This window comes from Galeopterus variegatus, unplaced genomic scaffold (genome assembly GCF_000696425.1).
Source record: "Galeopterus variegatus unplaced genomic scaffold, G_variegatus-3.0.2 Scaffold6547, whole genome shotgun sequence".
Classification (NCBI taxonomy): domain Eukaryota; kingdom Metazoa; phylum Chordata; class Mammalia; order Dermoptera; family Cynocephalidae; genus Galeopterus; species Galeopterus variegatus.
This window is the reverse complement of record NW_007732658.1, coordinates 79,858-92,874: the sequence shown is the minus strand read 5'-3', so window position 1 is coordinate 92,874 and position 13,017 is coordinate 79,858. Positions and strand designations below refer to the sequence as shown.

Genomic DNA, 13,017 nt, shown 5'->3' with positions numbered 1-13,017 from the left:
GACCGAAATGGCAACCCTGGAAGTAGAAATCATATCTCTTTTTTTTTTTTTGCTCTATACCCAGCTGTCCTATTTCATCATACAAAAAGAAGAAGGTTTTATTGCAGAACAATAACTGTAGATCTTCAGAAAACTACAGAAGGACAAAGTGTTAATTGGCAATGCAAGACAGCTAATCAGTAATGTGCCGGAAAATGCAACAAAGCCTTTAGCCGCTTAGATGTGAGTTGAAAAAGAGAGAAAAAAACAGGAAAAACTATAGGCACAGATGTTCACATATAAAACTTCAAAATTTTATTTTTACTTAAAATCCATCTTCCATGAAAGTGAATAGTGGAGATAAACTTGAATGAACTTAAAATTGATTTGCATTGCTTATGATAAATATTTATGAGAAATAAACCCAGTTGTTGACAGTAAAAAAGGAAATGAGATCTAGATTGGCCAGGTTCTGGCACTTCTTTGCAACTCAATATCCATTCTCAGGGAAATTTTGGCTGAGTCATGATTTTTACATTTTTTTCTTAGAGTGTTGTTTTGTGACTGAAATTCTCTTTGCCTCTTAAAGATAAAAGAATATTCTTCATTTCTACAGATATACATGTATTCTCATTTGTGGATTTATTTTCTTTAATTTTTGCTCATTTTCAATAGAGATATACATGCACCTTGTTTTCCAAAATAAGGAAACAGTAATGCAAGAAGAAAGACATATAGCCCTGAGAATACGACAGGGAGTAATAGGGACTTTGATGACCTGAAGTTTGTATGACCCACCTGTTCAGACAGGTGATAACTCATTTCTGCGCAATTGTTTTCACATGTGAATGAGAACCCAGATGTTTAAGATGTAAAGATGTTTAAGATTTTTCTATGAGATTTCTCAATTTTTTAATGTTGATTGAAATAAATCAAATGTAACTCTGACCACGCTTAACGACCCATGCTTCAGGTGGGAGATGGATAATTGGCCACCAATTCACAATCTCTGACTTTACCTCTTTGGAGTAATTTTGCTATAAGTAAAATTACAGTTGGGCCTGAACTTTAAGATGTAGCCTTAGCATTTTATTTTTTATCAGTCTATTTTCACTCTGTCACTGATACTGGTAAAAAGCATTCACCAAGTGAGGAAATGTGATTATGTGGTTACAACTGGTGCCCATGATTGCATGATCTGTTTAAGGAGGAGCTCTTACACAGCTCATGAATTACACATTGTCTTTTATATTACTTGGTTCTTCAACACTTAGCAGTGAACAATAGATAGAATGGTGAAAATCCAGGTGCATGATGCACATGAACCTTATGAATATAAGCAGATTAGAAATCATGCTTAAAAACTAGTTCTGCAAACTCAGTTGTCTAAATTGAAGCTTTCATCTTTAAGTCTTATCAGCAGTGTCACTTATTTATTGTAGTCCAGTATTCTCAAAAAAAGCCATCATCTTATAGAGCTGGTAATGAAGTTCTTGTGTGCAAAACAATTAGTTTTGTGATAGACAAGGGCAAAGAGCTGTAATTTTAAGAAAATGTTACTTTTTGATATGTTTCTTTATTTTTAATCTAAAAGATGGTATATTATAAGGAGAAGCTAATTTGGGAGTGGATAAATTGGAAGACATAAAAATGTGAAAATATGATATAGTTTCTATGTTAAACATAAAGCAAAGTCAATTTCTTGATCAGCAGAGACACCGATATGTAAGAGTAAACAAAAAATAACACTTAAAGTCGATTAACATATTTGTAGATCCTGTTTTGTCATGAGGGGAGTGGATTTTCTAATCTGCTTTTGCCCTTCTGGATGTACTATTAAATCTGAATTTTCTTATCAGCAGAGACACCGATATGTAAGAGTAAACAAAAAATAACACTTAAAGTCGATTAACATATATGTAGATCCTGTTTTGTCATGAGGGGAGTGGATTTTCTAATCTGCTTTTGCCCTTCTGGATGTACTATTAAATCTGAATTTTCTTAGTTTTCTAAACAGGTAGATTACATGAGTGGTAGGGAAGAATGGTAAACAGTATTTGGTCAGCACCTGACCATATGTCCAGCAAATTATTTTCTGGCCGGTTGGGCACTGCAATGTGTGACAACTTTCACATAATAATCTACTCTTAAAGAAAAGAAAATTAAGTTATAAAAAGAATCTCATCATTTTTCTCTGTGCTATTTGCTGCCTTTTAAAAATCTCAGATGTGCTTACATTTGCATTTCTACAATGCAAAATAGCATTATTTTCTGAAAATGCAAAAATAAGATAAAGGAATCATTTAATGACATCAAATAGGGTAAAAAGAACCTTTAATAAGTTTGTGTGTGGAGTACAATCTTCTTCAGTTCAGTCTCCATTTTCTCATCACATTTTTGAGTTTTTATTTGGGGGCAGTAGCTGGACAGGAAGGATCTATTAGCTTTATCACTCACAATGATGTGACTTAAATATAACAAAATAGAATTTCCAATTGAGTTAGGAAACACCAACAACTTGGATAAAAAATAATGCTTTCTTGACTTGGATGGTTTTAATAGACTATCAAAATAAGAGATCAATCCTCAAATTGGTCATAAATCATAATAATGCAAACCTTTTATTATGTTTTCTTTCAAATGAGATTTTTCTTTAATGAACAAATTTATACAGATACTTTGGATTCAACAGTTTCTTAATTAAGGCCAGATTTGAATGGTGACCCATAGGTCCACTTAGCTAGTGAATAACATCTCATAAACAGCAAATATGATTCTGAAAGATGAAATAATATTATTGCTAAATTAAGTTTCCCACTTGGTATTTTTGCTGTACCTAAACATTATTGCTGTTCCTATAGCTTAATATGTTAATGCATATATATGGTTATCATAATAAGTGCTAATACTTCATTCTTGCATGTCTCTGTAAAATTAGCTATTACCAAGCTTAAGAATAATTTTTTCTTTTAATTAATGTATTTCTTTATGTAATATGTTTATGAAGGGAAGTGGGATAAGGTTTCCAGATCTGAATAAATAACTCTAATTCCCTAAATGTCCTTGAAAAAATTACTTAGTTTCTCTAAACTTCAATTTTCTCATCTGTCAAATGGGAAAAATAATAATACCTTCCTCAGAGACTTGTAAGGAATAAAACTGTATCACACATATTGCACAGATACTAGGAAGTCATAAAACCCACTGTCCCTTCCCAGCACACAACTTACCTACATTTCCCAGTTCCCATTATCTCCATGGGAACATGCAACTAGCTTTTGCCAATAGGACACAAGCAGAAATGATGTGTGTCACCTTAAAACCAAACAATTTTCCTTGGATTTCATACAACTTCTCTATGCAATCTCCCTCCATCTTTTAAAACTTGTCCTCCCACAAGGTAATGTCAGAACAACTTTGGAATTTAAAATTCAAATGTGTACTTTTTATTTTTATTTTCTTATTCAAAATATTTTAACATTTATGTGTACATATTTGTGGAGCACAATGTGTTGTTTTACCTTTTAAATGTAATATATGAATATTCCAGAAATGCTACTGAAAGAAAAGAAGTTGCCATTTTTGGTTTACATCTTTTAAAAATATATATATTTGTATTAACATATCACTGAGAACAAAATAGATGGAGAGGGAGTATCGTCTCCTCTAAATGTCAAGGAGTTTGTTTTTGAATTTGAATTGCTTTAAAAACATAGTGAACACTTGATGAAGGAAAAACATTCCAGGAAAACATTCATTTATCAAGAAAGTACCTTTTGCACTTGGACAACTGCAGTGTAACCTTGGTTGGTTATATCAGGACTCATGAATAAGTGCTAAGAACAAGAACTTTAAAGAAGCACCTAATCAAATGCATTCCTTTTACAGATGAGGAACTTTCATCCAAGAGAGGGAAAGTGACTTTCCCATGGCTGTGTCCGGCCCCTGCCCCCTCTTTGTTTACTTAATTCATATATTTTCCTCTCCTGAAATCAAAGTTATTTTTTTCTAAATTGAAGCTAAAAATAAAATAAAAATCTATTGCTATGCAATCATCCACTGACTTAAGATATTACATTGCTCTGACTTTGAAATTTTTAGTATTAACTAAAATAGGCTCACAACACATTCAGATTCAAAAGTAACACGAGACAGCAGGATTGATGCTGTAGTTGGGTCTTTCTGTTTTATCATTTAGATTTTTTTCTCTCCACCTCTTCAATGAGTAATGTCATTTACTTTTATATTTTTATTTTCTTTTGTTTCCCCCCAAAATAGCTCACCTCGATGATGAGTAAAGTTTATATGTCTCTCTAGTTTGTCATGGATGTCTAAATTAGAACACAGCATGGAAGCTGGGAGCTATTTTTTTTTTTTTTTCTATTTTGAGGATTATTTTACTCAGACGTATGCACTGGTGTAGGCAGAGAAGTTTGGACTTGAGCTTAGTATTAAATAATGAAATTAAAATGAGCAGAGACCCTGGAGTAGGTGTAACCTATCCAGAAAAATCTCAAGGAAGGAAAACTGTATGATGGGAGAATGGCATGCAGTGTTTGAAGATATAGAGTAGATCAGATAGAGATGTATTATAGATATTTTATAAATGAGGCAATGAGCACAAACTTATTCATGAAGCTGGTGTTTCAAAAATTGTGTTCTGCATACCACTGGGGGAAAGGAAGAGGAGTTTAGTAGGGCACACATTTTTAAATTTATATATATATTTCTTTTAGTATAAACCAGGAAAATATAATGAGCACAGGGAATCTAAGCCAAAAAAGTGTGTTAAAGACAGCCAAAAAAGTAAATAACAGCTAATGTACTTGGACATGCTGAAAAATTATGAAGATGTTTCATGAAACACTGACATTGTGGATGCATTTCTAAAAACAATATGGTAGCTTTAATGATATTCTAATATAGAGGAATGTGATACATTTATTTTTGATCCTTGTGATAGCATTTAGATCCCTAGAATGTAGGTTCCCTTAAGAAACACATTTAACCCACCTCTCAGGAGGAGAATGCAGGAGAACATAAAGTTCTGCTTGGTACTAAAAAATATGGAGAAAATTTGGTGAATTGGCCATAGTAATGTAATCAGAAAGAATAAAATCTTTTAGAGTAAACAGGGAGCAATGGACAAATCTCTAATAGAATTCTTCATTAGTTATTTAATTGATGAAAGATATTCAATTCTACTAATACAATTGTCACAAGTAATCAATACAACCATTATCTATAATCAACTCTAGGCAAGCCATCAGGCTAATAGCCTGAATAGGCCTGAAAAAGAGAAGACTTCTGTTGTGAGACTTATGACTCAGTGAAGTGAGGAGCCAGTGGTTGGGGAGTAAAACAAATGGCCAAGGAACAGAAGGTGGAAATTATGTTCTCATGAGGTGGATGAAAATGCCCTGAGGAGAGTTATTGTAATAATAATGATAACAACAATAGTAATCATATTGCCTCTTATCTACTGTCTTTGTCATGTGCTCAGCACAGTTTTAAGCATTTTTTAATCCAATATCATATGTAATCCACAGAGCAACCCTGTGATATTGTTTATATTGGGCTCAGATATATTAAATAATTTTTACAAAGCCATACCACCAACGAGCGGCAAATATAGTATTAAAAACCTAACTTGCCTGACTCCAAGAGTACACATTCTTGATCCAAGAATTACACCTTTTTTGGTGTTAAGATCAGTAAAAGAATCATTCAGGAGGTCCCATTTATTTAAGCTTTGAAGTCAAAGAGATGAGATGATACAAAATGAGTAAAAAAGCTATTCAAAAGAAAAAGGAAACTGAGATTCCATGTGGGCATAGGACTGGCCAGTTGAAGTCAGAAAAATATTAACAGATCTGTTCTTTCATAAGATGGGAAATTATAGAAAATGATGCTGGAAATTTGCTGAGATAAGGTTCTTGCGTATTAGGAACAATAGCTTGTGCTTCATTGAATCTACTGAATTCTTGAGACCTGACGATCAGTTGAAGTCAGAAAAATATTAACAGATCTGTTCTTTCATAAGATGGGAAATTATAGAAAACGATGCTGGAAATTTGCTGAGATAAGGTTCTTGCGTATTAGGAACAATAGCTTGTGCTTCATTGAACCTACTGAATTCTTGAGACCTGACGATAGTTGTGCATCAGGGATTCATTGGTCCACAGGGGGAAGCAAAACGTGTAGCTCTCAAGAGCATGAGTCTGGGAGCAGACCACTTGAATTTATATCCCAGTGCTGGCACTTGATCCCTGAATGAATCCTCGAAGCCTCAGTTTTCTCACCTGCAGTGATATCATTGGTGCTAATAGTGAATCTGACTATGGTCATGAGAATTAAACTAGACCATCTACTCAAAGTGCTTGCTATGGTGCATGTAGTTAGTGCTCAGTAAAAGCTAGCTTTCATGATTAATGTGTGAAGCATAGGCTCTAAAAAGAGAGACTGACAGCAGGGACATTATTTAATAGGCCACTGGCACAGTCCAGATAAGAACAGACAAGATTGTGAACTAGGACACAGGCAATGGCAACTGAAAGGAGGACAGTTACACAAGTTATTTCACAGGCATAAGTGCCTTCATGATTTACTAGATGTGGGAGGCAGGGACATGACTCTGAGTGTACATGCCTAACTCACGGAGGCAATAGCGGTGGTTTTCCCAGTATAGAGCTATAAGAAAGAGATGATGGCTTGGAGAAGAAAGCATGAATGTTCCAATATATTGCTATAAATTAAAGGTATTCTTCAAGTCTTATCAATCTACCACCAAGAAAATATTTTCCTCAAGTGTGGTACAGATAAAACTTGTAGTAAAACGTGATTCAGGTGGTGGATGTAAGAATATCAAATAGTGTTAAATTAATCTGGTGAGAGAATGCCTGTGAAATGCTTTTACTGTCCTGTTTACATCAAGGAGAAGGTTTTACTTTGGTAGTTGGACTTTACTGTATCTCTAATAGCTCTCTTCCTTCTCTGTCTCCTTTCAACACATTCAGAATCTGGGGAACACAAAATTTAAGAATTTTTTAAAAACTGTATCTTTATATCAACATCTATTTATGTCAAATGCTCTGGTTTTCCAATTGTGGTCCTAATACAAACATTCCTATTTTTTAAAACCTTCATTTTACTAAAAACAATTAATTTGAAGAAAAAAAAATAGTAAGAAACCAGCAGTATAATAGTCACTTGGATATAACTAAGCTTGAATGAATGAATGAAGGTTAGAAAACTCTACACTAAGCTATGTCACATTTCAGGCAATATTCTTTCCCAGTTACAACAGAGGTTTTTTTTTTTTAAAAAAAGAGTACATTTACTAGAAATCCAGGAAAAAATCTAGGAAAAAAACATGTAATAGTAATGGCTAAGATTCAGAAGACTTGTAATTTGAACTTCTGATAATTTCCCAAGAATATTGTTAATGTAACTTTGTAGATATTACCTAGTTATGGTGCTATGCTTCAGAGGTAAGAATGGCATCAGAAATTCAACAAATGTCAGAAACTTCCAATGATTATAATATCAATTGTCACATTAATCAGGTTGCCTCTCAGTATTCATGCTAATTTTTTATTCAGCCCTTTCTCTTCACAGAGGCCATTGAAATGGTAGTGCACACAAATACAAACCGGTATGAGCAAGGAGTGGAAAAGACCAATGTGAAGGCTAACCATCTTATTAAAATTCACAAAGGAGTTGGGCCGAGCCCATGGCGCAGTCGGGAGAGTGCGGCGCTGGGAGAGCAGCAGCGCTCCCGCCGCAGGTTCATTGCGATCCGTTGCCGGTCACAAAAAAAGAGACAAAAAGGAAAAAAAAAAAAAAAAAGAAATGAATATTTAGGGCCGAGCCCATGGCGCACTCGGGAGAGTGCGGCGCTGGGAGAGCAGCAGCGCTCCCGCCGCAGGTTCGTGTCCTATATAGGGATGACCGGTGCGCTCACAAAGCTCACTGGCTGAGCACGGTGCGGCTGGTCTCAAAAAGGACAAAAAAAAAAAAAAAATTCACAAAGGAATTGATGAGGTCAGTTAAATGATGCTACTCAGTATCAAATCTAGTATTATTTCAGTACAATTTTGTTGTGATTTCCTTAGGAAGATTCATAGCTTTATGGGACCTTGATAATTCTCCTTGCCATGCTCCAAGTAAATAGATAATTTTCTCCTGGAAATATATTTTAATAGACAGTGAATACCCTAGATCATTCTCAATATGCGGCCCTGGAGAGAGGGTAATGTTAGACCTTATGATGGAAAACCAACCTTTCCACTACCGCCATTTGGTCTTAATACCACTCTGGGCTCGAAACGACCAACAAAAAATGTGCTAATCATGAGATTGTGCCTTCTGTTTTAGGGTGTGGGAATAATTATAGAAATATGAATATACAACAGAACTTACTGCCTGATTTCTCATTCTCAAAGCATGCAGAATTGGAGATTATTTTTACATTTGTTCTTCTTTTGGAACAAATGAAAGATTGTTGTAGCATTTGATCAAGATTTCTTGTGAATAAGGGAACATAAAGCCACTTTTCGAAACTATGCTTGAGTATCACTTTGACCTTCTTTCAGATTCTTCTGGCAAAATAAAAGAACCTTTGGGAGAAACTCGCAAATGCTGAAAACAATGTTAAGACAAGATAATTCTTGGATTTAGAAAATGGTGTTTAAGATAGAATCTTAAATTTTCAAACTTTGCGTAGGTCCTTAATTTGCTTCTCTCTGTGCAATAATAGAACAAGACCTTATTCCAAATTATTCAGCACAAAACATTGTCCTGTAACTTCTAGAAAAATAAAAGTCACGTACGTGTGACTCAACCAATAAAAAACAGCTCAACTCATGGAAAAAGATTTCAAATGATATGTTTTAATAAATGGTAAGCTGATGATACAATGCTTATATTTGAAATGGGGACACATTTAAATTTACATATTTTAAAAGGAGTAGTTGGAATAACCTGCAGGGAGTGTATATTCATCATTGCAGAGGGTTCAAACTGCCCACCCATAAGATAGATCTGGTCTGGAAATGTCTAACTTGGCCCACTTGGGGTTTTAAATCAATTAATTAATACCATTAAAAATCATGAGATTTCATAAAAAATATTGACTTTTAGCTTCTCTTGAAAAATCTAAAGTCCTGACCACATGATGCCTCATTCACACCTGATAATTGTAACTGATATTAGTAAGAGCTACTATTGATTGAGTGTTCAAACATTGCAAGGTATCATTCAAAGCATTTTACTTATTATTATTATTTTTTCTTTTTTTTCATACAGACAACATCCCTGTGATGCACTGGGTGTCTGGAGAAGCTGATCTCCTCAGGGTTTCAATAAATTTGCCCAGTATCTATAGCTGACAACTGATAGAGTAGGGATTTGAATACAGGTCACTGTGATACACAGAGCTTGGTCTCTTATCCATTGTTGGAGCCAGTCTGAAGTATTAAATTACTGAATGGAAAATGAGTTCATACCCACTATGGTAACTTTTCTGCATTTTTGAAAAGCTCATTTTCCCTGTGTAATTATTTTAAATGCTGCTATTTCAACGTATTATAGAACACATTTCCTAAAAAGAGCAATAAACTTAACCTAATATATATTTTCTTTTTTTTAATAATCACTACCAGTTTTTTGCTTAAAGAAATTAAAAAATAATCTACTAATCCAATTTGAATCCAATTTGTTTCAAGTTGATAGAATCTATTTATATTTATCCATTCTACTAGAATACCAAGTATAATTTTCTCTAGAAAATTAAACACTTCATTTAATTTTCTGAAGATCATTTGTAGACACATATTGACAAGCTTTCTGAATCATATACACCAGAATTTTAACTTTGGAAGTATCCCTCAGAATTCTTTTCAAGTGAATCTTACCAGAAGTTGTCTTCACTACATCCGTGGTGTTTCTCAGTCCAACAAATGAAAATTGATAAAGCCTCCAAGATCTTGTGTCACCCACTTCAACAGAACTACGCTTCCATTGATAAACAATTTCTTCACGTGGATAGCCATCTGCCATGGATGGGAAAGCTCACATTAAAAATAATTATAAATGAACATATGTAGCAACTACTTCTATGAACAAGATGCTGAGATAAGTACTGAGAGAGACGTCTAAGTTAGATAAGGATCCTCAATGAAAGGTCATTAGAGTAAGGGAAATAAATACAATGACATCACATCATAATGGGAAGTAATATGCAAAAGTCAGAGGTCAAAATGACTTAAAAATCACTTAAATTGCATGGAAGGTATACTCTACATGGTTTCAGATATGCTATATGCATACTTTACATTGTCTACAGTAATATATAAACAGTGATCAGTATGTCATAAATAGTAAATATGCAAGATACTGTTTCACAGTCAATAAGGCAAGATTTTGAGAGTCATATAGAAACAGAAAATAATAAGAAAGAGCAGACTCAAATCCCTCTTAGGGCAAGCAGTTAGAGTAGAAGATATATTTGGAAAAAAATAAGCTCAACTACTTAACATTTTATCTCTCTCTTAGTTTATTGGGACTCTCATCTTAACATACATAGGAATACATAATTTAAAGCACTAAGGAAAAATGCCAAGGGGAAAATACCAGTGAGTTTGATACAAGAGAGCAGAAAGTCTTCATGAAAGAAGTATTACAGGATAAAGTAATGGTTATGGGTACTGTTTCCTAGCCATAATACCCTTGGCAAATTTCTTAATCTTTTTCTTCTAAGTTATTTGCTTCCTTATGGAGATGATAATAGTACTTATCTCATTAAATTGATGGTCAGTTTATGTTTGATAGGTGGATAGACATTATTATTAAGTAAACTGTGGAATGAACTTCAAATAAAAATAAATAAATACAAATTAGGTATCTTCCCAGCTATTTGTCTAATAACGCCATGTCTTGATTATGGAGGCTGATTGACTACTTGGCATAAAATATTGTATATTTCCTCCTTTCTTTTCCTTTTGGCTCAACTCTTTGTCTATTATATGTTTATTAATTAAGGAGTGAGGAAAAAGAAAAGAAGATCCTTAGAGAATTAACTTTATAATTAAATATGTTTTGTTCTTGGATGAAGTAAAACATAAACAAAGACTAATAATGGAACTTTTCCAAATATATGTGATGTACAGTGATATTTTTCCTCTGTTTCCTTTGGAATTGATGTAATGATTAACAGGTGATTGCTCCACTAGTCAATGATTCTTTTTTCACTATGGTTATTATCATTCAGTTGGTTATTAGGAGTCTCCTTGACTCCCTGGCTGGGAAATTATATTTATAAAAATATAATTTTAAAATCCATAATTAGGTTTTTATTGTACCTAATATACATAATTGGCAGACTAAAAATAATGAAGAGGTAAGTGACCTAATGTTGATGCTGAACACACAGTAAGGCAAAGATTTTCAGAAACTGAGGCTTGATTGTCTTTGGTTAGGTCAGGAAACATCTGTGAAGGTTACTAATGCCTAATCTGTGTTAGAATTATCACAGATTCTCTTGCTATATTCTACTATCTGGTAATAATAATAATTAATTAAAAGTAATAGTGCATTTTATTGAGTCTTATTTTGTGTCAGATAACATACCAAACATTTTACCTTTATTATATTAACAAAACAATGCTGGTATGGAAGAGGTCTTAACTAGCGATGTGCTGCTTTGCTCCCCTCCTGGGCCCATGGGAAGAAGTGGGTAGCAGATGAATAATCAACCTCTGCACCCTTTCTGTTGAGTCCAGGCCCAGCTTTACAATTTATCTCAACAAAGGGCTCCAGGCAACCATTGCTGATTTATTAAAAGTTGCAACCCAGTGAAACCTATTTGCAATTTCTGATAAGACAGATTTCTTTTCCTTTTTTTTTTTTTACACGGATCTCCGTAATAGGGACAAGTTGGGATTATGATGAAAGAGACTGTCAAAATCTTCAAAGTCAACAACAGAGCTTAATGTAATTTTGTAATTCTCTGTGATTCTCCCAATCAATTAACATTGCAATCAGAAAGACTATAGGTGTGAGGGGTACAGAATATAGAAAGAATACTACTTACAACTGGAGAACTCCAGCGGGCAGGAGTGTTCGTCCATTGGAAAGTTGTGCAACTGTAATTGGCACTCAGCATCAATTGTCAACCTAAATAGAAATATATTAAACATGATTAGAACATAATTTTTAAAATGTACTTTAGCACAATTTCTGTGGCCATTCATCTTTGTTCCTGGAGGGTATATCTCACATTCTTATTGTTAACAGAAAGTGATCCTTACTGAAAAATAACCAAGTTCAGGTCAGGAAAAAATTATTTAGGACATTGTAGTCTATTTATTTTCACAGATGAAATAGCATCTTATTCACCTCAACTTTATTTATTCAAAATTTGTGATCAGTTGAGTTTTTGTTTTATGGTTTTGGATTTTTTTGGTTGTTTTTTTTTTTTTTGGCAAATTAATTGCACACATGAGATTGCTCAGGAATATATTTAGCTCAATTAACAGAACAAACTGTTTTAAGGACTTAAGCTCATTTGCTGTTTGCATGTAAATGAATGCTGATAATTCTCAGATCTTATCTGCTAATTAAAGCAAGACCTTCTGTTTGTAAGTACTTGTTAGCTGTTAGCTTTAAATTGCTATAGGTGAGTTTAAAAATATCTATGCTGCACAAAGGAGTATAATGCATTCTTAAATGGGATACTATGACGTCATTAAATAGAATGTTATAGAGTAGAAGAATACTGAATGTCAAACAAGAAATGTTAAATACACATACACAAACATATTAGAAAAATGTTTGCCAGTTTCAATTAGTTTGTGTCTGGCATGCGTATTAAAGCCTACAGATTTTCAAAGACCCAATTCCTAGACTTAAAGAATTTAAGGAATCCCAGTTATTTTGACCATGTTTGGAGAAATATGAACATAATTCCAAATCGTAATGGAAATGGGTTGATGATTTTTTAAATTTCATATTTTTTAGCTATATTTGTTATAATATACA

General features: G+C 33.6%; 1 protein-coding gene across 1 annotated transcript in view; it reads right to left on the bottom strand.

The window, feature by feature from the left end:
* Positions 1-9,777: 9,777 nt before the first annotated feature.
* The window catches only part of LOC103606393 (gamma-aminobutyric acid receptor subunit gamma-2-like), a 46,469-nt gene continuing 43,229 nt past the window's right edge, over positions 9,778-13,017 (bottom strand). Inside the window, exons 5-6 of the mRNA XM_008590993.1 lie at positions 12,071-12,153; positions 9,778-10,031 (exon numbers count right to left, since the gene is read on the bottom strand). Of these exons, the coding sequence (XP_008589215.1) occupies positions 9,778-10,031; positions 12,071-12,153 (337 nt within the window). The remainder of the gene's footprint in view (positions 10,032-12,070; positions 12,154-13,017) is intronic.